The 26,439-nt window shown below is 37.7% G+C and overlaps 2 protein-coding genes and 1 long non-coding RNA gene across 5 annotated transcripts; 2 read left to right on the top strand and 1 right to left on the bottom strand.

Moving 5' to 3' along the window:
* On the top strand, positions 1,826-12,324 carry LOC109712593 (protochlorophyllide-dependent translocon component 52, chloroplastic-like). 3 transcript variants are annotated; one of them, XM_020236230.1, is made up of 7 exons: positions 1,826-2,446; positions 8,920-9,107; positions 9,975-10,070; positions 10,248-10,419; positions 10,538-10,720; positions 11,122-11,309; positions 11,839-12,324. In XM_020236230.1, exons 1-7 carry the CDS (start codon positions 1,916-1,918, stop codon positions 12,092-12,094), a joined length of 1,614 nt encoding a protein of 537 aa, XP_020091819.1. In that variant the 5' UTR covers positions 1,826-1,915; the 3' UTR covers positions 12,095-12,324. The 3 variants fall into 3 exon arrangements, with proteins under 3 accessions (XP_020091819.1, XP_020091820.1, XP_020091818.1); XM_020236231.1 differs by having other exon boundaries at positions 10,541-10,720; XM_020236229.1 differs by having other exon boundaries at positions 1,827-2,446; positions 10,517-10,720.
* On the top strand, positions 12,698-13,059 carry LOC109712594. Its single transcript, XR_002216915.1, has 2 exons — positions 12,698-12,753; positions 12,922-13,059. It is a non-coding gene; the product is annotated as an uncharacterized LOC109712594 (long non-coding RNA).
* LOC109713470 lies at positions 13,983-18,059 on the bottom strand. The gene is made up of 3 exons (XM_020237566.1): positions 17,673-18,059; positions 14,990-16,243; positions 13,983-14,889 (listed from the first exon to the last, which is right to left on the bottom strand). The coding sequence occupies exons 1-3, from the start codon at positions 17,863-17,865 to the stop codon at positions 14,582-14,584; spliced, it is 1,755 nt and encodes a 584-aa protein (XP_020093155.1). The 5' UTR covers positions 17,866-18,059; the 3' UTR covers positions 13,983-14,581.

The following is a 26,439-nucleotide window of genomic DNA, read 5'->3' on the forward strand; positions in this document are numbered from 1 at the left end:
ATATATATAAAAATCTTAAAAATTTAAAAAATTTCTGATATTTTAAATTTTAAAAGTTTTTAAATTTTAAATTTTATTTTATATTTTACATTATGAATATTTATTTTTAAATTTAAACTTTTCAAAATTTAAATTTTAAATTTTCTCTAGATCTAATAATACGCGTAATAAATCGCGTAATAAAATTTACTAATAAATTATTTAAAATTACATAAAATACTGGCTGTAAAATAAAAAATATAGAATTCTATTTAGGACTAAAAATTTTAGAATATAGTGTATAGTGTAATATATCAATTATTTATTAAATAATTTTTTTTACAATTTTACATTTTTTTTTATTTATTGGTTTTCTTAAATTATTTTGATAGATTTATCTCAAATTCTTTTCATATAAATTTTATAAAATAAATTATTGTATAAATTTACTTTGCGCATAATTATTTTTATATAACATTTTATTTAATTAATAATTAGACTTATAAAACTATATAAAAATATTAAAAAATATATAATTTATTATAAAAATAATTTTATATCCGCAGCATCGCGCGGGTAATTTACTAGTTATTCATTAAATGATAGTGATCTGTTTCTAACATAATATGTGTTGTTTTTTTTTCTTTTATTTTATCAACAACTTAGAAATACATCCAGCATTACAAGGGAGATCAGATTGTAAGATAATATGATCTTACAAAGTTGCATTGGCAAGAGCATGAGCTTCTACAAAGGCCCAGTGCGTTATCAGAAAGAATAGCGAGAACTTCTTTCCACACATATCTGTAGATAATTGTATAGAATGCTGCCCACGAACTAATTAGTTGAAGTGTATGTAAAATAGCATATAATTTTTCCTCGGCAATAGAGCAGGCGTAGATAAGTTTTTTTTTTTTTTTTTTTTGAGAGAAAGATAGCATGCTATCCACTTTATTTTTTTTAGAAATAAATTTAGTTGAAAATGTGAATAAACTAAGATTCGAATTTGAGACCTCAGATACCAATCACTAAATTCTCTGCCACTTGCACCAGGGTCGGTCAGTTAGGCGCAAATAAACTTAGTAAGATAATTGGGGCCGAAGGTACTTGTACCTTTAGCCTGCGTTTGGTGTTGGTATAAATAAAAATTGCTTATTTCAAGAATAAATACAAGTTGAGGTATAAGTAGGAATTATATTAATTTTATATTTGCATGAAAATTGAGTTGTTTTTGGAGAATAAGATAGTGGTGTTTAGATACTTTAGATTAGAACAGAAGGAATAAAAATTATAATTTTAAATTAAAAATATTTTATTAATTATAAAAATAACAACTTTTTAATTAGTTATTTTAGTTAGATAATTAGTTAAAGATGAAATAGATTAATTAATCAAACTATTAATGATTGATCAATTTAAATATCGGTTATTGAATGAATTGATTAAAATGTTAATTTTAATTAATTAATTAATTATAAATAATAAATAAATTAATTACTTTACTATTTAAACAAATATGTAATGACTTAAATACATTAATTAGATTAATTAATAATTTAATACCATAATTAAAATTAGATTAGATTTTAATTAACTTTGTTTTTATTTGGAAACAAAGTTTGTTCAAGAAAGGATGGTGGAACAGCTCTTTCAAGATCATACGGGATTATACCAGCTTATTTTAGACATAGAAAATTTACTATTTTCAGATGAAAAAATCAGCGTGCCATTTTGTTCCCGAACCAAACACAATCTTAAGGATCAAAGTGTCACAACAGTCATAGTTTGAGGACCAAAAAGTATAGTTTAGCTAATTCCCATAAAACAAAACTGAACAAGGCTCACACACTTCCAACCGTCGCTTCTTCATCCTCACATTCCCTGCTCAAAACTATCCTCCTCCCACTCCCCCTCCCCTCGATCTTCATCATCCACTATGCTATCTCTCATCACCCTCCCTTCTCCTCGCCTCTTCCCCACTCCCTCTCCTTCGCCACCCAAAACCCTAAACCCTAAACCCTCTCCTCCCCTCTCCCTCCACCACCACCTCCGCCGCCACCGCAGTCCCGCACGAACCGCCACCACCGTTCTCCGCTCCCACGGCCTCTCCTCCGCCCCCTCCCCCGCCCTCTCCGACGCCTCCGACCCCTTCGACATCGGCGCCGGCCAGGGCGACGATGCGAAGTTCGATTGGTACGCCCAATGGTACCCGGTGGCTCCCCTGTGCGACCTCGACAAGCGGGCGCCGCACGCGAAGACGGTGATGGGGCTCGACGTGGTGGTGTGGTGGGACCGGGCCGAGGGGCGGTGGCAGGTGTTCGACGACCGCTGCCCCCACCGCCTCGCCCCGCTCTCCGAGGGCCGCATCGACCCCCGCGGCCGCCTCCAGTGCGTCTACCACGGCTGGTGCTTCGACGGCAGCGGCAACTGCAAGTACATTCCCCAGGCGCCGTCCAGCGGCCCCCAGGTCAGCTCCATTTGGGGTTCTAAAACATGATTTACTCGTGTTTTACTTTTGAATTAGTGTAGTTTTCTAGATGGTTCTTGTTTTAGAATTGCATCATATAATTGGGAGCTCAATTGAGTGCAAATTGGGCACTAGTTGTGTGATGTGATGTCTCATGGGATGGGAAATAAATTATGATTGAGGATGTTAGAACCAAAGGCTGACTTTGTAATAATAACTGAACTTAAGCGGGACTCTTGATTTGGGCCCAATGAGTTATTAGTGTTAGACGTCGGATCGTTACATTTGGGGCCTTTGGAGCCTCTTTATTTAACCGTAAGTGGGCTTTGGATTGAACTACAGTTCAGATGAAGATTACTTCTCCTCCATTGTTTGTTTTTATGGCTGCCGAAGTAAAGTTTTTCCACTTCTGTTGTTTATTTGGCAGAAAGTGAATGATGTAAAAAGTGAAGTTCCTCACTTCCTATGTTTCTTTTATCGAAAACTCTTGAGTCCTCACACTCCCAGTAAACTGGCCTCCTATATAGGGATGTAATGTCGGCCGTGCCGGGCCAAAGTTCTTGGAACCCGGCCCAGCACTGCCCCCCGGCCTGGACTGCACTGGCCGTGCCGGGCCGGGCCGGGCTTCGGGCCAGCTCTTTTTTATTTTATTAATTTTATTTAAAAATATTTAAATTTTTTAAAAAATAAAAATAAAAATATTAATTTTTTAAAAAATAATATATCAGTAAAAAAAATTAAAATTTTAAAATATATTTATAAAAATATTAAAATTTTAAATTATTTTTAAAATTTTAAAGTTTTTGGACCAAAATATCCTCCCAACAGTCAATTTTTGACTGTTGGGAAGGGCATTTTAGTTCAAGCTCAATTCCCAAAGCCACAGCCCAACTCTTTGACTCTTGGGAGTCCCAAAGTAACAGCCCAACTCCCAAAGTGGGAGTTGGGTGGTGCAAGGCCTTGGGAGTTGGGTGGTACCCAGTGCTTGAAAAGACGCGAGGCGCAAAAAGGCGCAAGACCTTTTTGGAGCCTAGGCGCGAGGCGCACTACGAGGCGCGCGCCTCAAGAAGGCAAGGCCCACATTTACTAAATCTAATTTAATTTGATATTCCACATTAAAAAAAAACTCCAAAATAACCATACAAAAGTAAAATAACTATCAAAAAGTAAAGAAATTTGTTTTGCCAGGCTGAAGCTAGCAGCATCAGCGTTTTTGGATTCCAATTCCAACAAGAAACTCTAAGGGCTTGTTTGGTTTAAGGGTGGAATTGGAATGGATAATGGAATGGGAATGAATTGGAATGGTAATTGGAATGGCCCACTCCCCCAAGACGTTTGGTTTATTTGTGGATTGAGAATTGGAATGAGTTATTCACATTTCATTGTTTTGTTCGTATAAACTAAAAAAATTATAGGATACTATAATACTAATTTTTCTCTCAAATATAAATTTATATTATTTAAAATTTATGAAAAATATAATACTATTCTCTAATAAGTTTTCCAAAAACAATATCAAATTTATTTTTAAAAACTTTTATTGATGTTGGTTAGGGATAGGGTTTTAAGAGAGGATAGATTTTTTTTTTTTGATGAGAAAGGGGGTGAAGAGAAGGAGGGTAAGATGGTCACATGAACTTCGAGAACTTAGTGGGCTTCCGGAATGAAATCTCAATCCGGGCTAGAAGACCGGAATCAAGTTGAAGGCTAATGGGCCATTCCCATTTCAGTTCGGAATAGGAATCCCAAACCGATTCATGCGAATCAAACAAAATTAACCGGATTTGATCAAACCGATTCCCATTCCATACCCAAAATGGATGAACCAAACAAGCCCTAAATGTTTTCATTGCCAAACACTTGGCATCTGCCCTAGATGAAAAAAAAAAAACATTTGGGAAAAAATAAAAAAAATATTAAAAGGAATCAAATCCTATAAATAATAACTAAAAACAAGTTCAAAACAAAAAACTGGATCAAGAAATATGCAATCGAAACAAAAAAAGTAAAAACATATGAAAAAAAAAAGAAAAATCTCAAAAATACATCAAATCCTGAAAAAAATAACTAAAAATAGATTCAAAGGAAAAATATTGGAGTATAGAGGCAATACTTACTTGATTGCTGCTTGTTCTTGCTTTCTTGCTGCCGCTGCTCCTGTTTCTGCTGCTGCAGTGCCGCTGTAAATAAAAAAACTGATGCTGCTCTTGACAATAGATGCTTGCTGAGTGCTGACCACTGCTCCTCCTTGCTTCTTCCTACTGCGGATGCTTGCTGGATGCGAAGTTGCCCACGGATAGAGAAGGGATAGGGAGAGAAGGGCGGTAGAAGGAGAGGGCAGTAGATGATTTCATTAGGGTTTTTTTTTATGTTTCTTATAGAATCTTTTACTAAGCTTATCGGGTTAAAACATAAAATTTATACCCAAAATCCAACAACCCGAAAACCTTAGTCCAAAATCCAAGAAATATTAAATATGCTGAGGCGCGCGCCTTATGTGCGCCTCGCGCCTCGCCTGAGGCGCGCGCCTCAGGGCCTAGGCACGCGCCTCAGCACTAGCGCCTCGCCTCACTATTGCTGAGGCGCTGAGGCCCGTGCCTCGCGCCTAAGCGCTAAGGCGCGCGCCTCAGGCGCACCTTTTCAAACACTGGTTGTACCCAACTCCCAAGTCCCTGCCTGGGCGCGGCTCGGGAGGGCCTGACCACACAGGCCGGGCCGTGCTGTGCCTGGGTACCCTCTAGGCCCGGCATAGCCCAGGCCTATGTCGTGCCGGGCCGTGCCGGGCCATCGGGCCACGGGAGCAAGGCTCAGCACGGCCGATTTGACTGGCCGACTCCTATATGACATTGTTGCCTTTTATATAACTTAATAAATAATAATTTATAATATAATAAATAAAAAATAATATAATTGTATCTCGATATAATTATAAAATGTAATTTAAAATAACTAAATTTATTTTTTTGTGTATAAATGATAATAATGCAACAATAAAATCCTAAAGTGAAAGAAATATCAAAATTCAACTAATCAATTTTCACTTTATTTTAAATGTGCAAACTAAATAAAAGATATATTAAAACTTAACTAATCAATCTCCATCACATTTTATACGCGCAAACTAATGAGTTGTTACTTTTTTCCATCACGGCCGCACTTCATTTGAGGGCATTTGCCACCTCTCCAACACATGAGACGAGGCCAACAAGGTAAGGATCTGCCTGAGGTCTTTTGGCACTTGAACGAGGCCCTGGGCTAGGTGGCTCTATCAATTGCACATCTACTAACGACTCGATCAATCGCATAGCCGCTGCAGCTCGATCAATCGCACAGTTGCATAACTGAGTCTCATACGGTCCATCTGGTCTAGCTTGTACCTGGCCAAGTGGCACATTGATCAATTGCACATGCCCACTAAGGCCCTCGACTAGGTGGCTCCATCAATAGCACAGGCACAACCATCTGCGACTGAATCAATCGCACAGCCGCTGCAGCTCGATCAATCTCACAGCTGCAAGGGATACCTGCAGAGGATCCACTAGCTGGGGAGCGACTCCACGCGAGTACACAATACAGTTGAGACCTCTTGCATTAACAGAGAATAACTTAACCTCATCTCGTGATCTACAGATCATATCAATCTCCACTCAACAAGGTAACAACAAGTGTCATAGGAGTAGAGGTCTTCTGGACTCACGACATCAAATCAGTGTACTAGATAAACACAACATCTTGACATATCAATAAATACAGATTGCAAAATCTAATTTCTTATTTACATAATGTCCCACTACCTCAACAATGGCAAAGACATGAAATCAGTATACGACTCAATCCATCAATAATATAAACAATCTGACAAGAATCCCCAACATTGATCGATAAATATCCAGAATAATACCACCAATATCATAACTATGAATGATATACCAAAGATACAATCATGCAAGAGAATTAACAGGCATCTCAGAAATTTAGGCATACAAGATGAATAGACATAGTGATTAGTTCATCAGTTTCAGCGACAATGGAACCAACCTGGATAGTTGTTAGAAAGAAAGCAAGGAGGAAGAAGAGATTGTCGATACCAAGAAGTCTAGCAATCCTTAGCAGCAAGAATTAGTACTCTAGTCTTCTCCACTCCTTTTCTTTTCCTCTCCTTCCTCCTTTTTTTTTTCTTTCCTTTCCTTTTTCTTTTCTTTCTTTCTTTCTTTCTTTCTTTCTTTCTTTCTCTTCTCCCTCTGTTACTTCTCTCGCTCTCTCTCACTCACGCATAGGGTAACCCCTAGAGAAGCTGCTCTGTTTTATATATATATATATATATATATGAGTCCGGCTGGATACTATCGATAGTTACCAAGGATTTGTGCTATCGAGTTTTCCACCGTTAATTTAATCGCTCTGATTTATTTTTACCCCCGTTAGCTTATACTATTCAACCAACTACTCACATCACCCTAGGGACCCACATCATCCTAACCATCCCATTTCTCAATCTAAGGGCAAAAATCAATAAGCACCAATAGCTTGATGCTATTGATATGTATTCCAGCCTAGTTCTCTCTCTCTCTCTCGGGGCCCGGAGCCCTCTCTTCTCTCTCATCCACACCAGTAGACGGCCGCACCTCTCCCCCCGTCTCTCTTCTCGCTTCCCCGGTTCTCTCTCCCTCTCCTCTCTCTCTCTAATATATATATATATAATAATATATATTAATATATATATATATATTTGTAACAATTGTGGAAAAGCCCTCAGAGTCTGAAAGATTGCACCTTTATAGAAAAATACACTTTCGGGTGATCGAATCCCACTTTTAGGCATCTGAAACTTCACGATTGAGGACTTTCGGGCGTTCGTTCCAAGTATTGGGCCATCTGAAAGCTACGTAAATATGCTCGAATCATCTCATGGGCGCCTAGACCACAGACCGAATTCTCGTTTGTACGCCCTAAATTCTTCCGGGTGCTCAGAACCAGTGTCCGAAACTAGCTGAGTCAACTGCTGAGTCACCAATGCACCGCCTCAATCACATCCATGCATCGACCTTTTTTCCGGGCTTCTACAGTGACATTGGGCGCCCTCAACATAGGGCCCGAATTCAACCGAATTCGCAAACTATACTCTCAGGTGTCCACAAGTGAGTTCCAAACTTACCACGGCTTTGAACAATGCTTTCGAGCCCCCTATTCCTCATTCCGAGGGCCCTATTTCTCATTCCAGGCGTACGAAAACCCATAAAACTCAATTTCAGCTTAGTTTATGCTCCAAAAGCCCTTTTTCGCCTCCGTTTTATGCCAGGACAAATCTAACTTAATCCAACATCGCACAGACACGCCGATCATTGACACAAATTTCAATTTAGTCTATTGGCCAAACTCCAATATACTACAATCCCCACTTTCGCCAAAACAAACAAGCCCTACTTTCGCCAAAACAAAGAAGCCCCACTTTCGCCAAAACGAACAAGCCCCACTTTCGCCAAAACAAACAAGCCCCACTTTCGCCAAAACAAACAAGCCTTTGGTATCAAAGCTGGTTTGCCAGCCGAAAGTGTGAGATGGGTCTTACATCAGGTGATCTTGGATTAGGGAATGCCTAAGGAATTGGACCTAATAAGGACATTAGGATTCAAACGAGGGGAGCTTGTGATGCCCCATTAGTCCCATGTTGGCTTAATAATTGATTTAAGCATTTTGGGCCCGAAGGGATATTAGTGCTCAAGGCTGGGTTGTTACAAGTTGTGCTTCCATCATGTTAGAGGTGAACTTTGATGGAGGTGGTGTATTTTTTGGTGTTCCTTAGCACATGGATTGTTCAAGATAATTTATTTCTTGCTGGTAATCTAGGTTAAGTTGTACACAGTAGAACTTCAGGCGTCAGGTTATACAAACAAACAAACTATTTTAATTTGGACATGCTAGTTTTCTTGGAAGCAAAGATATTAGCATGACAAATATGAACGATAATGAAGATTGTTAAGGTGTCTTTCCTGAGTCCTAATTGGATTATCCACCCTAACTTTTTGCAATTTCAACTTCTGGATTATCCACCTTATTTTTTGCAATCTTAACTTATGGATTATCCACCATTATTTTTGCAATTCTAACTTCATAAAATAATTAAATTATCTTGTGCGAGTAAAATTCTTTGGGTTATAGTATCCCTGCAAATAAGGTGCATGCAGCACCTCTCAATTCATATGTACCTTCTTGATATGTGGCCAATTTTTCATACAGAAGCAAACTGCAGAATTATTTAACATTCATAAAATGCTTGATTTTGCGCTAATGCCTAAATTTATTGTTAATAGATAAAGATAATTGGTTACCATGTGTGATAAGCAAAATTTTGGTGCTTGGACATTGTGATAGTTGCCTCATGAGCTTGTTGACATTATTACGTGTTTTATCAATCTTTTCTTCATGTGATTGTGTTAACACTGAATTGTATGGTTTACCGTGTATACTCTCAGGTTCATTTGAACAGTAAGGCTTGTGCTGCTGTTTATCCTAGCGTTGTACAGAATAAAGTTTTGTGGTTTTGGCCTAGCACTGATCCTCAGTACAAGGATATCTTAGAGATGAAACGACCTCCGTACATCGAAGAGTTGGATGACCCATCATACACCTGTTCGATGGGAATAAGGGAACTTCAATATGGGTATAATTCTATTCTCTATTGTTGCTGTATCACTCTTAGCAAGCATAGCTACACATACAAGTGTATGTATATATAAATAAATCTTTATGTGCACATAATTTCTAGATCCTAAAGCAAATATTTTTTTGAGTAGCTTGTTTTTTCTCACATCTTTCTTTGTTCACACACTCATTCTTACACCTTTTTGTCCACCAGTCTTGTTCACAACTCACATTCCATTGGAACTATTAAGAAGGATGGTTAATCTGTTTTTGTCCAGCATAAGAAGGGTGCATATTTTCTGAACTTTGTGTATATTTATTGGTAGATCAACAGTTTCGCTCTGATTTCTAAACTAATGTCAATTGATGGCTCAAACTTCATCAAGTTGTTCAATCGAATCCTATCAGTGGCTTATCCGTGAGGGATGATGGACTGTTGTAGGTGGGTGGCAGCTGAAGGTTTGCATGTTGTTCCACATAAACATTTTAATTGAAAACTTCCATGCTCAAATGTTGGAAGCTACCTTAGGGCAAAATTTTGGTGACTAGGATGCAATATTAAGTTAGTTAAAATGATTTGTGATGATGCATTGGGTTTCCCTCAAGTTCCATGGATAGAAGTTGATGTTAGGACCTGATTGAATTGTTTAATATAGTTTGAGCCTTCAATTAAATTAAAATGACGTAATAGTTAGAAACCAAGTTGATATCTGGTTGATTATTTGCGGAGCTCGTGTTAATCAAACCCATTTCTTATTATACTTTTGCAGTATTAATTATCATTTACAAAGATTTTGCTATAGACATGAGTCTCATTGCTAACCATCTAGCTTTCATGCGTGACCTATCTGTATTTAAAATAGAGATTACTAAATAAACATTTCAGGTATGAAGTCCTTATAGAAAACCTCATGGATCCAGCTCATGTTCCATACGCACATCGTGGAATAATGAGAACAAGGAGACGTGTGGAACCTGGCAGATAAGTAACTCTTATAGACTTCTCTTTTTTAGCATTACTAAGTTTTTTTTCAGTGTTGGGCCTATTGGCCCACATGGTCTTGAACTAAACCAAGCTTTGTTGTGATTTATTTGATTCCAATATATATTTCCAGGTTGACTTATTTGGAAAGATTGCTAATAGATAAACTTATTTCACAGCTGAAGCTGATCGAGAGGGAGGTGGACCTATAGATATAACAATAACAGAATCAAGTAAAAGCGGTTTCCTTGCAAATCTGGAATTTGGCTATTTTAAATTTGCAGCTCCATGCCTCTTTTATGGTGCCGGAACTATTAGCCGATCTGCTTCATCTAGGAATGTCCAAGAGGTATTCATTCAAATATAACCTGTTCAAACAGTATTACAATGTAGAAATTTCTGCTCTCTTTTTCTTTCATCTTAGCAACTAAGTTGTGCTAATTCAGAATATTTCAGCTCAACCCCAGCAGAGGCTCAAGAGGTCTCTTCTCATATTCATGTGTATTCCAGTCAGTCCTGGAAGAAGCCGACTGATTTTTGTACTTCAAAGGAATTTTGCTGTTTGGATTGAGCTATTTTTTCGGCGATGGATGCGTCATGTGGGACAAAACCTTATTTTGGATTCTGACCATTATCTTCTCCATGTAGAGGTACTATCCATGACCCTTGCGTTTTATCTCTTTGCCATCTTACCGTTTAGCTTTTTAGGTAGGAAAATTTGAAGATGCCTATCATATATTCCAACCTTTACTGTTTAGTGTGATATCTTATTGAGCATTTTGCAGTTTTTTTACATGAGCACTGAAATACTTGGTTCGCGTGTATAAACAATATTCAGGTTTTCCAGTTTGATTCATTTTGGTTATTTGGGGCTGTTCCTTGTTAGTTGATGACGCTTATTTCATTCTCCATCTAATTGTGCTTTCTGGTCATAATCTATGTCTTTCTGAAGATACCATCATAAACTTGTTTTAATGCTTTTTTGATTAATGCCAACTCCTTTTGGCCTATTAATATACCTCCTTTTTACTAAATAAGCACTTATCTTCAGGAGCGCAAGATCGCGAAAGTTGGCTTTTCCAATTGGTTCAAAGCTTGTTATGTGCCAACAAAGTCAGATGCCATGGTTATAGCCTTCAGAAACTGGTTACGAAAATATTCAAACAATCAGGTTGACTGGGGGAACATGTCTAGCGAGCAGCTTCCACCAACTCCCCCGAGAGAGCAGCTGATGGACAGGTACAACAATATTTAAAGTGGATTGCTTCATTCTCCAGTTGATCAATCACAGTTTATATACTCTTTATTTAATTGATTATTGGAGATTTTGTATATGTACCACTGAAAAATCATTTATTGACATATATGCTACTTTACTAACTGAATTTTTATATATATACACCCTTGAAACTGCGTTTTCTTTTGATGGGATTGTTCACTATTTATACACCTTAGAGATTTGTTCGACAATAATTTTTCACTTCTTTGTCTTTCTTTTTCAAAGTAAAATGAGCTTGCAAGCTGACTAACAATGATACCTGGCTTGCTCCGCAACATAGAATTTGATTTTTCCTTCTTTCTTTTAAAAGTGGATAAACAATAGTGCAACCAAGCGGGCCTAAATTTTCGAAGGTGATTTGCGAAATTCAGATTTTGCCGGAATACATGTAAAGATAATTTTGCGTCGGGAATAACGTTATTGTTTCGTAATTACCAAACAAGCATGAAGTGAGCTAAACATTTTCTGTTCTAATCATATTCCTTTCAGATACTGGTCGCATGTTGTGCAATGCAGTAGCTGCCGTGGAGGATTGAAATTTCTAAAGGCCCTCGAGTTTTCTCTTCAAGTTCTCTCATTAGCCCTAATCGGGATTGTTGCAGCGGCCGGACATAGTTTAACTTCAGCCACCACAAGGAATTCCGTTGTCTCTGCAGCAGTACTGTGTTTCGTGGCTTCGCGGTGGCTCTCTCATTTCATCTATAAGACCTTTTATTTCCATGATTACAACCATGCTTTCAAATGATCACTCTGCAGGTGAGGCCTTCTCTTAACAAAATAATAAATATTATTTACCTTCCTTCTGTGATACTCCTTCATAACTGCAATATTGATGTATATAACTGAACAGACATACATATTCTCTCTCAGAAAATTGTAATTATAAGGCAGCTTACGATGCACAGCTGTTGAAATTATGCAACGAGTTTATTTCAATTTTACATCCATGCGCGCAGCATTGGAAATCGCAGCTTCTCTTGTGTTCTTATATCTTTTTATTCTCCTAGTTAAGTTAACATTTTGCACTTGCATTATTGCTGATTGCCTCGTTTCGAAATATACTGATTTGTGCGAGGAAGCTGATATTAATGGATGTTATTTTGTTAGGCACAGAGCAAGCCCGAGTTTCATTTTTCTATTATGTTACAATTATTATATCATTGTTCATCACATGATAAGTCTTTTACTTGTATAAGGTTAAATTGAAAAAGTGTATCCATTTCTGACAAAATGGGTGTTGTTATTATCCCCTTTGTGCAATAATTTTTTTTTTTTTTTTGTGGCCATGCTCTTTTCAGTTTTGGAAACATGGTTTGGTGTTCATTTAATTGACATTTCTTTCTATGCTTCTGTTCAGAAGTTACATGCCTCCCAGTCCCACATTCGCCTGGACTTCACTGTAAGGTAGCGCACCTTACTTCAGAATTCAATTATCAAAAATAGTACCTGGCCAATCAAATTATGCCCTTCTAAGCATACATGGTCAGGGCAAATCAAGCTTAGTAAGATAATTTAAATTTTAAGTTAAAAAAATAGGCAAGAGTAATTTTGTTTTGTGTACTTTTCTGGTAGATGACGATAGCTTGCTGGTGGTATTATCTGCAAGCGAAACTGCTTTGGAACCCGCGCAAATTAGCAATTGTTTGTTAGTACTTTTTTAAAAGTTAGCAATCGTTAAATGCAAAAATATTTAAACACCGTTGTCTATTAGCTTAAGTTTTAAAATACAGTGGTTGTTTTATATATTTAATATGATATCAAAACAGTAGATTTTGAGTTCGAGTCACGTCAAATTCCTAGTATTATTAATTTTTTTCTATTTAATTTAAATTCATGTCATGGGTTTAGTAAAAAATTTCGAGCTCAGACGAAAGAAAGAGTGTTAAATATAAAAATATTTAAATATAATTTTTTACTAGTTTAAATTTTTAGAGAATAATAATTATTTCGTAATATTTAACAACAATGCTATTAGTATATTTCAAAAATAAGTACAATTCTTATTTTTTTTTTTTTTCATCCAAAAGTCAAAACTTGATTCTTGTCCCGGTCAACTTTATTTTTTTTATATAAATAATAAAAATTTAAAAGATAGAAATAAACCCTTGAATGATGGGGCGTTAAATCATATATTCTCTTTCAGAATGTACAAATAGTATTTTATTTGGAAATTTAAACTTCTCCTGTAAAAAAAAAAAAGCTTCCTTTAATTGCGTATTCCTTCTGAGAACTTTTTAGCAGACGTGGCATAATGCCCGCTAGGACACCTATCATGGCCCTGACATCACGAGGAATGCTACACTGTCACACTTGCACCACGTCATCAATAACAAGCCAATCGCATTCCTTCTTTTCAAACAAAAATACAATAAAAATACTTTTTTACAATCATGATGGGACATATATTCTTAAAAGAATTAATTTGATTGGTTTGTTACGCCACGTCACTAATATACCCGTTGCATTCTAGAATTTTTCCTGACATCACATCCTCTATATCATCCCTTTATTTTAATTACATGGAGAAATTTTTGCTTTTGAAAAGTTTTACTACATTAATGAGATTGTGAGTGCAAAGTAACTTCTATGTACATGGCAGATGATGCAAGTTCAAACAGCTGAGCAAATTATACTAACAGCAACAATCAATAATGAATTCACACAATAAATAAGCCAACAATGGTTTGATGTGAAGATACATGCTCTAGAAAAATACTTTTTGTACTTCTGAAAAAGAGTGTAGGTCTTACCCTCTCTATTCTAAACTTGAAAAAAAAAAAAAATTGATGTGACAAATAAAGTATTAATAATTTTAGTACAGTGGGTGTAAAATTTGTATTTCACGTTGAAGTATACCGATAGCATTACTCATAATTTTTTTGAAAGAAATATATGAAAATCCCTTATAGAATATTTTGGAGTAGCCCCTCAACTTTTTTGTTTTACGGATTGAGATCCTTTTTTTTATTTGAGTTCTTATACTTAATTAGCTCAGAAATTTTATCCAATTTAATAACTTTCATTCACTAAAAAGTAATTAAACTCATAATATTTAGTAAAACCATCAATAAATTTGATAAAATTTTAAATTTATTCAATTCTAAATTATTAGAAGCTGAGTGGATCTCAATTAAAAAAAAAAAAAAGTTCAGGGGCGATTTCAGAATGCTGATGCCTACAGTTGAAAAGTCTCCTGTGAATTTGACTTTGACAATAATTATTTCTTTAATATTTATTTTTCATCCATGGTCCAACTGCTCTTATCCTTGGGTCCAGTCGGCCCTTCCTCCCCGAGCACTTCCGCCGGCAGCTCCGCCACCAGCTTCTCCAGCGCCCTCCGCAGCCTCTTCGGAAGCAGCCTCTCGACGCCCTTCAGCTCCTTCGCGATGTCGTAGCTCGTCTTCGGCCCCCACTCCCTCATGTACTCCAACCACGCCGGCTCCGCCACCGCCTCCCCTACTTCGTCGTACTCCGCCGCCACCAACTCCCACCTCCCCGCTGTATCCATCTTCTTCCCCTTCGCCGTATCATTCCTTATACCTATTGAATTATATAAATATTATTATAGCACATTAATTCTCTGACAGTTTAAATTTTTAGCAGTACAGTTGTTTCGTATTATTTAACAGTATATATATACCTATTTGCAGCTTCTCATTGCCCTGGAGTACCAAGCCGGCCTTCGCGTACGCTGCATGGCCATGCAGCGACGCGTAGGCCACGGGCTTATTCCCCCCCGACGGATCGTACTCCGCCTGTGACGCGTCGACCCACTCGCCGGCGCTGTGCGCGGCGTAGTACACCCGCCGCAGCTCCCCGCTGAAATTGCTCACCCGCAGCGTCACGTGCTCCCAGTCCCCCACATGCTCCCCGATCCTCCCCAGCGAGACGTTCACAAATTCCACTTTCGCCCTCGCGGCGCCGTTGAACGGGTAGAATATCCACAGGGCTAAATCGGTAAATGTGCCCCCGAGCATCGGCTTGACGTGGAGGTACACTCTTGCGGTGTTCAAATCGCCTGCTTTTACTTCTGCTTTCAGCTTGTCATCTGCCGGAAGGTCTATCCAGTATTCCCCGTCGTTCGACCCTCCCTGCGGGAGGTTCGACCCGTCGGGGGCGATCGCGGTCGGATTCGGATTCCCTTTTTGGTACAGCAACGCCCCGTTGCTGAAGAACCAAGTTACCGAAGAAGGGAAAAATTGCTCGTCGGGGTGCAAATATATCACGGGAGAGTACGCTTGCATCAGAGCTTCTATTTGCGCTAAATTCGGCATTGCGGAGGTGAACTCGGCGCTGAGATTCTTCAAACAAGCGAGAGTCGTCGTCGGCGAAGGAGAGCCGTTCGATTGGGCCGTGAACGTGCCCGCGCACACGCCGCGCGCCCGGACGCCACGATCGGACGGCCGGAGTGAGCTCACGCTGAAGCTGCCGTCGTTGGTGGACCAGAGCGACGTGTCGGGCTCTGATTGGTCGGTGAAGTCGGCGCGGACGCAGCGGATTAGGTCGAGCGGGGGCTTCTGGGCGGAGTCGGTGACGAGGAGTCCTACGGCTTTGTAGCCGCTGGGAGGAGTCGGCAGCCAGAAGAAGCCGTCGCCGACTCGTTTGACGGAGGTGGATTCGGCGCTCCACACGAGGGTGTAGTCGAGGGGTTTCGCGAGGATGCCGAGTTCTTGGGCGTCGCGCGCGACGAGGACCCAACCGTTGAGGGGGCGGTCGTTGGGTTGGGTGTAGGACCCCAGTGAATAGAAATCGGCGGGGACTTCTGTCGGATTGAAGAATCCGGCGCCGACATCGCCTGGGCCGCCGTCTAATGTGGCCCAGACCTTGGTGAATGTGGGCACTTGGCGCACTTCTAGACCCCCCAGATCTATGCTCCCCGTAGCAAATCCCCCTCCTAATAATAATAATAATAATAATAATAAATTATTAAAATCGATAATTAATAAATTAAACATTTTTATTTGCAAAAATTATAATGGTTATTTAGATACAGGGGAAAAGAATATAACTATTTGTAAATTAAAAAAGGTAAAAATATATGGAGAACTCTCAAGTACCGCAGTATTTTAAAAACCAGGTCAAATAACAACCCAAAAATATTACTGGATCAAGGATCACTGATTCAGCAATTAATCACTCATTGAACCAGTGACGTCAACATGATATCATAAATATTTAATTATTATTTTTATTTTTAATTTTATTATATGAAATAACATATATTATTATTTTAGTATTATATTTTCTTATAAAAATTAGGACTCTAGTAAACAGAAAAAAGTAAAAAAATAAAACTTGACGTGTCTCTGTTTAAACCTAAAGAAAAGTTGAGGGGGAAATTTTAGGATGCCTTTAGTTGAGAGGATACACATACTTCTTTTTTTTTAAGGGCAATTATTTATATATTTTTGAAAAGTTTTCGACTTTATAATTTATCTTTTTTTAGAAGGTTTATTAAAAATACCTTTTTAACATATCTAACTTATTTCAAATATACTCCTAAAGTTAAATTCTGTTAGTTAGCAACAACTGTTATTTCTATAAAAATACTATTTTGTCTTTTTCAATATATTTTTTTATCATCACTAACTTTTTTATTTGCCCTTAAGATAGGGACAAAAGAAATATTTTAATTTTTTTTCTTTTCAAATATATTTTTCTATCATCACTATTTTTTTATTTGCCCTTAAGTTAAAAAACAAAGATATTTTAATTTTTTAACTTTAATAGAAATTTAATTCGGATTTAACCTGAGATAATAACTTAACCAGTACTTACAGCACGAGCATTTTTTAAAAACGGAGAACAATATGAGGAGTATATTTAAAATAAAAAAATAAGGATAAATTAGATATTTTAAAAGTTTTCATGATTATATTAGATATTATTTTTTTATATTATTAATATATATATATATATATATATATAAAATAAATTTCCAATACCCGAAAAAAAAATAAAAGTTTAAATACTTTGTACAATTTTTAAAAACAGGGTTTTTTCGAACTTAAGAATATAAAATGTACAGTGTATAGATGTTTCGTTTCTGAAAAACAAAAATAACAATATCAAGTGAAATTAAAGATAAATGCCCAAAATTTATTAAAAAGTGTGAATACCATAGTATTCGTATAAAACTAATTTTTTCCCAAAAAAAAAAAGAAAACTTATTTCTAATGAGATTTGAAGATTTCATAAATGACAAGATAATATTACTAAAATCATAAGGAAAAATTCGCATTAAAAGAAAAGAAAAGAAATGCAAGAGTGAATTAATCCAAAATTAATGAAGTTGTAGTTGTACCAATTAATTAAGTACGAACCTGAGGGCCATGTTGGTAGAGGGGAAGGGAAATTGAAGGGTGCGTCGATGGGAAGCGTTTTTTGTCCCTTGGAGCTGGTAGTGTTTAAGCAATTCCCCATGGCTGAGGAAGAAGCTGTGGCTTCAGAAGCGCTTTTGGGAGGAGTAGCAGATGTTGCTGTTGTTGAGGATTGAGAGGAGGCAGCTGGTGACATACTGGGATTTAAAAGCAGTGGGGTACTTATCTCTCTCTTGGGCTTATTTATGTTGGCCTTTTGTTTTGTGGTCCAAATTTATAAGGCTTTTATTTTTATTTTTTTTTATTTTTTTTCCAATGGAAATCACGAGGCTAATTAATTGAGCTTTGTAAGTGACATTGGTTCCTCCTAATATGTTTGTTTATAGGGAAAACTTCAAAAATCCCCCATGTGGTTTCGTAGTTTTTCACTTTGCTCTCCTGTGGTTTAAAATGTATCAATTTGCCCCCCCTGTGGTTTTGTTTTTTTCTTTTTCTTATCAATTTTATTATTTTTTTTTCCTTAAATCAGTAATAAAGTTAAAATTAAAAGGTACTAAAGTGAATATTTGATAAATCTAGATGGGTATATGAAGTTTTTTGTATATAATTTAACGAAATATTAACGAAAAAGCTACCGAAAAGATAAAAACAAAACGACAGGGGGGCAAATTGATACACTTTAAACCACAGGGGGTCAAAGTGAGAAACTACGAAACCACATGGGAGGTTTTTGAAGTTTTCCCTTATTTATATATAGAATAAATGAGAGAGAGAGAGAGAGAGAGAGAGAGGAGAAGGGTGGTTGAAGTTGAAGCGTGCAAGAAAGACTCCATTCTTGGTGTTTATGGATTTCTTACCGTAGTTGCTCTTCCACCGCAGAAAGTATTGGGAACTTGGAAAAGATAAAAGGCCCTCCTAGCTCCACATGCATTTATCATTGAGTGTGCGTGAGCGCAAGTGGCATAAGATTTGATGCTTAGTACATAAAATTTTAAGTTTGAAGTATAGTTATTATTTTATATATTTAGATTAGCTTATTTTAGAAAATTGAATGAAGCAATAGAATGCTCTTTTTTGCCTTTCTCTCGAGAAAAGTAATTCCTGAGCACTTTAGCTTTTTCGCAAATAAATGTCTGAGCTTTTAATTTTGGTAAATATATGCTTTAAACTTTATCAAATAGTTCAATAGGTCTCTTTACTCAAGTAAACTTACTTACTAACTGTACTACTATTTTGATCAGAGACGCCGTTCATATGATTCTATAAGATTTCAAAATATATATAAACAAAATATCTATTTTTTGTCTTCAGTTTTGATAATAAGGTTTGCAATTGAAGAAATGCATGGCTAAACCAAACTTCAATTTTTATTGCTTTTTTCTATATGTTAGAAAATAAAAAATAAATTTTGTTGTGTTTTGAAGCTTTATAAAATTAGAAATAGTGTAATCAACAACTTCAATTGAATAAAACGGTCTATTAAATTATTTGATAGGTTTAATTAAGGGGTTTAATTGCCAAAATTATAAGTTCAAACGACTTGTTTACAAAAGAATTAAAGTTAAGAGAATTTTTGTATATTTTTTCGTAATAATATTTATCACCGCCGACTATGTCTAGTGAAGTTGGTTAAAAATTTGATGGTTAGTATCCGAGATCTTAAGGTTGATACTCAGCTACTTAGCATTTTTAGCTGAATTTATTTATAAACAAAAATAAACAAAGCAAACAGCTTGCTACATTTCTCTCAAAAAAATTAAAAATATCATCACCGACCGTACCTAACGTTGTTGGTTAATGGCTTAATGGTTGGTACCCGAGATTTTAAATTTGAAGCCTAATTGCTTCACATTTTTATTTAAGTTTATTTTTAAAAATAAATAAAGCAGGAAGTATCTCTTTCAAAACAAAATGATGATAATAATATTCATCACTAATAACAAAAGCGACTTGAAACAATCCCCTTACACCTATAAGGAGGGTGTCAATCTTATATTTTGTCTATCCAAAAGCTGATGCTCTTTTCACTGGTCTTATCAATTATTTTACAATAATAAAAATTTAAAAAAAAATTAAATCTTCAGATTAATGAGAGTAAGATTTATAATCTACTTATAATATGTACATATAGCTAGCATTTAAAAAAAAATAAAAAGGAGTTCATCCTAGCCCTTGGTTCAATTCATATGTACAATAGTCAAAAATAGCCGCCAATTTTAAATTTTTAAAGAGTCTAATTTAGGCAGATTCATCCATTGCAATGCTGTAGCAGTTTAATTTTAGCTCCTGGAATAACCGACCGTCCTTAGAGTAAGTGGCAAAGGGTTTGGTGGTTGATACTCGAGACCAAAGTTCGAATCCTAATTGATTCACATTTCCAGCTAAGTTTATTTCTAAATGAAATAAACGAAGCGAGTAGCATGCTACCTTTCTCTCAAACAAAAAAAAAAAATAAAAAAAAAATAATGGAGACTTCTCAATTATGTATAAACTTTTCAACTATTTTTTTTTTATTGGTACCATTTATTATAAGTTAAATCATAATACTGTGAGTCAAAAAAGTATTAAAACCAGTCGAATATGAAAAGACTATAATGTAATTTGATTAAATAGAAATATTACTGAGTGGTCTGTTTTAAAATGGCCTCTAGTTAAGGGGTTCCTCTGCATTTTAACCTAGGGGATGTGGTTATCTAAATAAGTTTCCTAGTATTGAAAGATTAAGAAAAATTTCATTCATGATAATAAGATTACTTAGAATTATACAACTCCTGTATTTGGTTCGCTCAGTTATCTGAGTGAAGATTATTATATTACAAAATTATTTTATTTGATTTAACAGTAAAATTTCAGTAATATATATATAGTTTTCCATAATTGCTCTTATACTTAAAATTTTTATTTATTGATATTTTATCATTTTAATTTAAAATTTAAAATTTAAAATTTATTTTCAAATTTGAATTCAAAATCTGACTATGAATTTAAAAATTAAAATTTAAAATTTAAAATTTAAAATAGAAATTTAAGATTTGAATTTGAATTTGAAATTTAAAATTTGGATGTGAATTTGAAATTTGAATTCAAATTTTGAATTTAAATTTGAAATCAAATTCGTAATCTAAATTCAAATTTAAAATTTGAATTTAAATGTGAAAATTAATTTTTATTTAAATTTGAATCAAATTCATTATCTGACTTTAAATTTAAAATTTAAATTCAAAATCTGAATTTAAATTTAAATTTTGATTTAAAATCTAAATTTGAATTCAAATTTAAAATTGAAAATAAAAATATGAAATTAAAGTTGAAATCAAATTCAAAATCTAAATTCAAATTTGAAATTGAGTTTGAAAATATAAATTTGAATTCAGAATTGAATTTGTAATTTGATTTTGGAATTTGAAATTCTGATAACAAAATATAAATTTGAATTTAAAATTTGCATCTAAAATTTAAATTTAAATTTAAAATTTGAATCCAAAGTCAAATTTTAAAATTTGAATTTTAAACTGAAAATATAAATTTGAATTTAAATTAAATTAAAAAATGTGAGTTTAAATTTGGAATTTGAATTTAACAATTAAATTTAAATCTAAATTTATGATTCAAACCAAGCCGAGTGTCACGGACTAAACGAATTTGCTCGCAAAAGTCCGTGCGGCGCCCACTTCCTGCTCGAAGATGGGCAAGCCTTCTTCTCTACTTCGCCAAGTCAGGACCTACTCGTCCTAGACTTCCTCTCTACTTGATGAGTCAGGACCTCCTCGCCCTAAGACTAAGAACAAGAGAGAGATGAAAAAAGTTCTTCTATTACTTTAAAGTAGTGAGTACAAATGAGGATTCTATCTAATGAGAGAGGTGGAGGCCACAACCTTATATAGGCCACTCGCCGCCCATAAAGCAAATGACAAGATGCCAAATGGCATGAAACTACAAGCCAAAAGGAGAGGCCAATAAATAGGCTACGGTCTCCCAAGAGTCCTAATAAATAAGCATAGAAACTCTAAGAGTGTTTATTATTCTAGAAACTCTAAGTACATTAATGGGCTACCTAAAAACCCCAAGGGACTCATGACTCCTCAGCATCCACGCCAATCAGCCTCGAGATCCATGTAGAAGCTTCTAGAATGCCCCAGCAAAACCTCCGTCAGAATGCTCCTTCGGAGAATGGCCCACTGTCGAGGAAAAGTCAGCGAAAAATATTTTGTCCGTGACATTCTCCCCCACCAAACGCGCAGACGCCCTCGTCGCGCGTCGAGTCGCTCTCGATCCGCATAGCCTTCCGCACGGTCTGTCGTGCCTTCTCGCACGATCGGCCCCGTGCCTTGCTCCTGTAGTTCGCATCTGCCCCCGTACCCGCTCCTAGCGCCTTGCCCCTCTGAGCATGTGCACCAGCAAGTCTGCTGTGCGAAGAATCCGCCAAAGGTGCATGTCCTCCACGACACGCACGCGCACTCCGCCAAGCCACAGAACGCCCTTTGGACTCCTCGGACTCCTGCTTGACAGAATAACTTGTACCTTGATTGGTTGCTGGCCGCTTCAGAACCACCTGAGACTCGACAGTCTCGCCGCTACTCAGTCCCTCCTCCTCGAGGCCCTTAGCCTTCCTGCACTTTGCCTCCTCGTAAAGTTGCAGGGCTGTCAGAGTTTGGTCCTTCATCGGCTCGCCCCGACACATCGGAACCATGCATGGTGCTGACTCGTCCATGAAGCTCAGTACCCACAAGTGTGGCATAGGCGTCACCTTCGACGAAACAAGAAAATCCATCCTGAGGATGACTCCAAAGTCGTCGAGCGGCCCGACAGTGAGATTGGCCTTACCCCTCCACGGGCCGATGGCTATATCCACGTCCTTGGCAACTCCCGTGATTGGCCGTGGCTCAGGGTTGACCGCCTTGATGCGGCTCGCATCCTTCTCGAGTGTGAGGCCCAACCGCTTGGCCTCCGCCTCCGTGACAAAATTGTGCGTCGCGCCGGTGTCGATCATCGCCCGCGTGGTCCTCCCGTTGAGGATCACATCGACGAACATGAGCTCTCTCCTGCGAAGCTTGTCGCCGCTTGGCTGACCGCGAACTGCGTTGACGAGGCTTAGCGCTCCCATCCTCGGCAGCTCAACCACGTCATCGTCCTCGCCCTCAGCAGCTTGGACCACAGCAACCTGCTTTCCTTTGTGGTTGCCTCTCTTCGGGCAGTCCCGCGCCCAATGGTTCTTGCCGCAAACATAGCAAGAGATATTTGCAGGCGGCGGGGCGGGATCCTGCCGTTGCCTCCTCGCATCATGATTTGGTTTGTGCCCCTTAGCGCCCCCTGGATCGCGGTGCCCTCCCCCACCTTTGGCCTCGCTCGCCTTCAGTGGTTCACCTTGATCACCTTCGGTTTGCTCTCGGTCGGGCAGCTTCTCCGCCAAAGCGATCGCGGAGTTCAAGTCCTTGACGTCTCGCGCCACGAGCTCTTTATTAGCCTATGGCCGAAGACCGTCCAAGAAAAAGAACAACCGATCCTCGTCGGCCATAGTGGAGATCGCCAACATGAGTTTCGAGTACTCCTGGACATACTCCTTGAGTGTGCCCCGATGTTTGAGCCGTCGAAGTTGCCTCCGCGCAAGATTTTCGACGTGCTCAGGGTAGAACTGCGCCTTGAGCTCGCGCACAAAGTCTTCCCAAGTCTTCAGTTCGCATTGGCCCTTCTCGGCCTCTGCAGAACGCCGTCGCCACCACAGCATCGCGTCGTCGGCGAGGTACATGGAAGCAGTCTGGACCTTGTTCTCCTCGTCCTCGATCCGCAGCGCCTTGAGATAGTGCTCCATGTGCCAAAGGAAGTTGTCTATCTCCTTCTCGCCGCGCGAACCCTTGAAGCATTGGGGTTCAGGGACGCGGACCTTCGGGGTGCGCTCCTTCTGTATCTCGACCCCTCGAGCCACCGCCTTCTCAAGAATGGTCACCCGCATCTTGAGGTCGTCGACCTCGTCGACCCTGGTGACAAGATCCTCCACTAGCACCTTTCGCTCGTCCTCGCGACGGGCGAGTTCCCTGCGGAACTCCTCGAGCTGATGGCGAAACGTCGCCATGGCAGTCGCAACGCTGTACTCCATGGCATGCAGCCCGTCCTCCATCATCCCCACATGTTGGGATAGATCAGAGTAGAGCTCCTCCACTCTCGCAGCAGAGTCCTCCAGTACACCCACGCGGTCATTAAGCTAGACGGACTCTCTCGCTAGAGTTCGCTCCTTACTTTTGCCGCGCTTGGAGGGCTGCTTTGGAGGGTTAGCAGTTACGTCGACGACAGCAGCATCTGAAGACGACATGGCTCCTTCTCGAACCTAGCTCTGATACCAACTGTCATGGACTAAACAAATTTGCTCGCAAAAGTCCGTGCGGCGCCCACTTCCTGCTCGAAGATGGGTAAGCCTTCCTCTCTACTTCGCCAAGTCAGGACCTACTCACCCTAGACTTCCTCTCTACTTGATGAGTCAGGACCTCCTCGCCCTAAGACTAAGAACAAGAGAGAGATGAAGAAAGTTCTTCTATTACTTTGAAGTAGTGAATACAAATGAGGATTCTTCCTAATGAGAGAGGTGGAGGCCACAACCTTATATAGGCCACTTGCCGCCCATAAAGCGAATGACAAGATGCCAAATGACATGAAACTACAAGCCAAAAGGGGAGGCCAATAAATAGGCTACGGTCTCCCAAGAGTCCTAATAAATAAGCATAGAAACTCTAAGAGTCATACATTTATTATCCTAGAAACTCTAAGTACATTAATGGGCTACCTAGAAACCCCAAGGGACTCATGACTCCTCGGCATCCACGCCAATCAACCTCAAGATCCATGTAGAAGCTTCTAGAATGCCCCAGCAAAACCTCCGTCAGAATGCTCATTCGGAGAATGGCCCACTGTCGAGGAAAAGTCAGCGGAAAATATTTTGTCCGTGACACGAGGGTAATTTGGAATTTCTGAAAATATTTTTAGATTATGCTCACTCGGTAACAGAAGATATCTGCCCCCTCCACATTAATATAGGATTCTCTTTTTTTCAAAAAAAAAATATTTCCTTCCAATTAAAAAATTATCAATCAAATTAACTACTATGTTATATTACCCAAACGTAATAATCTGTAATGAATTCTCAGTAATTTATTACAAATAGTGCAAACCAAATACTCCCTAATGTTTCGTGATTCTGTTTTTAACTTTCCTTGTAGATTTAAGTTTATGTGCAGGGTAGGGATGGTGACCCAATGTGTGGACCATAAGATGTATGTGTTAATAGCATAATCCGGGGGAATATCTTTTTGTGGGAAAGGCCTACAAGTTTAAGTTTCCTTTATTAGTATCATTAAGTGTAGTATCATTAATGCTAGAAGAAGAAATAAACTAAGACAAGTTATAGTTTAGTACTAATACACTGTATTTGTGCATATTTGTTATTTGGATATGTTATAGCACTGATAGGTGAAAAAAAAAAGAGCCCATCACATTATATACATGTCAAGATTCTAATTTATATCTAGTATGAAGCTTATATATAGAGTGAGGCTACTATGCTATCGGAAGCACAGAGCCTTCCGTGCTTCCAGCTCGTTTTCGATATTGCGACTTTCGAATCGTCGATCGGCTCCGTTAAACTTAATCTAGAGTATTTGAAGTACCTAGAAAATAAATTTTATGATTTTACGATATCATTTGCCTAGTGAACGAAGGGGCTCAAAATCAACGGCTGAAAATAAAAATCTTACAAAATGTAATAATATGACATTAAAATTTTGGATCAAAGATATTGATCTTGTTTTATATAGTATAAAGAATTTTCTATCAAAATTTCACGTGATTTGGATATTTCTACACCGTTAAACTTGCAAACGGCTCACTACGGCCATTGAAATTTGTTGATTTTGAGCCCATTCGATCACTAGGCAAATGATATTGAAAAATAATAAAATTTATTTTCTAAGTACTCCAAATACTCTAGATCAAGTTTAACGGAGCCGATCGACGATTCGAAAGTCGCAACATCGAAAACGAGCTGAAAGGACGAAAGGCTCCGTGCTTCCGATAGCATAGTAGCCTCACTCCTTATATATATATATATATATATTTCTAACATGCCCCTTCAATACATACTAGGCCTACTAGTACGTGGTACGAATTTATTGTTGTTATACAAGAATTGAAAAAAATGATTTAAAAGTCTAGATGATTAACTGAAATGAACTTTCTAGAATAACATTTCTTTCCCTTCTCCTATTTGCTCCTCAATTCTGTTCTAAAAGTTCCGTCGAAATTACATAGAAAATGTAATTTTGTTTTCTAACCTTTTTTTTATTTTTTATTTTTTTGTTCCTTCTCCCGTTTGAAACTTGCTATCTATCATTCCACATGTCACATGTTTTAATTAAGTATTCCTTTTTCTTCTTCTTTTCTTTTTTTTTTCGTTTGAGGGGGGTCAAAAGCTAAATTTAGAAGGATCATAAATAGCTGATGGCTATGGAGTATTACAAGGTAATGTTCAATTTTCGGACCCTTTTAAGGTTCAGATTAATCTTTGTATTTTAATCGACTCTCACCTACTAGCTAGCAGAATTACATTTGAATCTCACTCAAACCACAGATGCATATAATAGCCCCTGTGATAGCTACTATAAATCTCGAGATAAATTAATAACAGTGGTTATGCACATAACTGTTTCGACTAAAAAAATATATACCCTGTAACAAAAACAATCGCTGCCGATGTTACCGATGCGAACCAAAAAAAAAAAAAAAA

The sequence above is a fragment of the Ananas comosus genome, linkage group 7, assembly GCF_001540865.1.
Source record: "Ananas comosus cultivar F153 linkage group 7, ASM154086v1, whole genome shotgun sequence".
NCBI classification, from domain to species: domain Eukaryota; kingdom Viridiplantae; phylum Streptophyta; class Magnoliopsida; order Poales; family Bromeliaceae; genus Ananas; species Ananas comosus.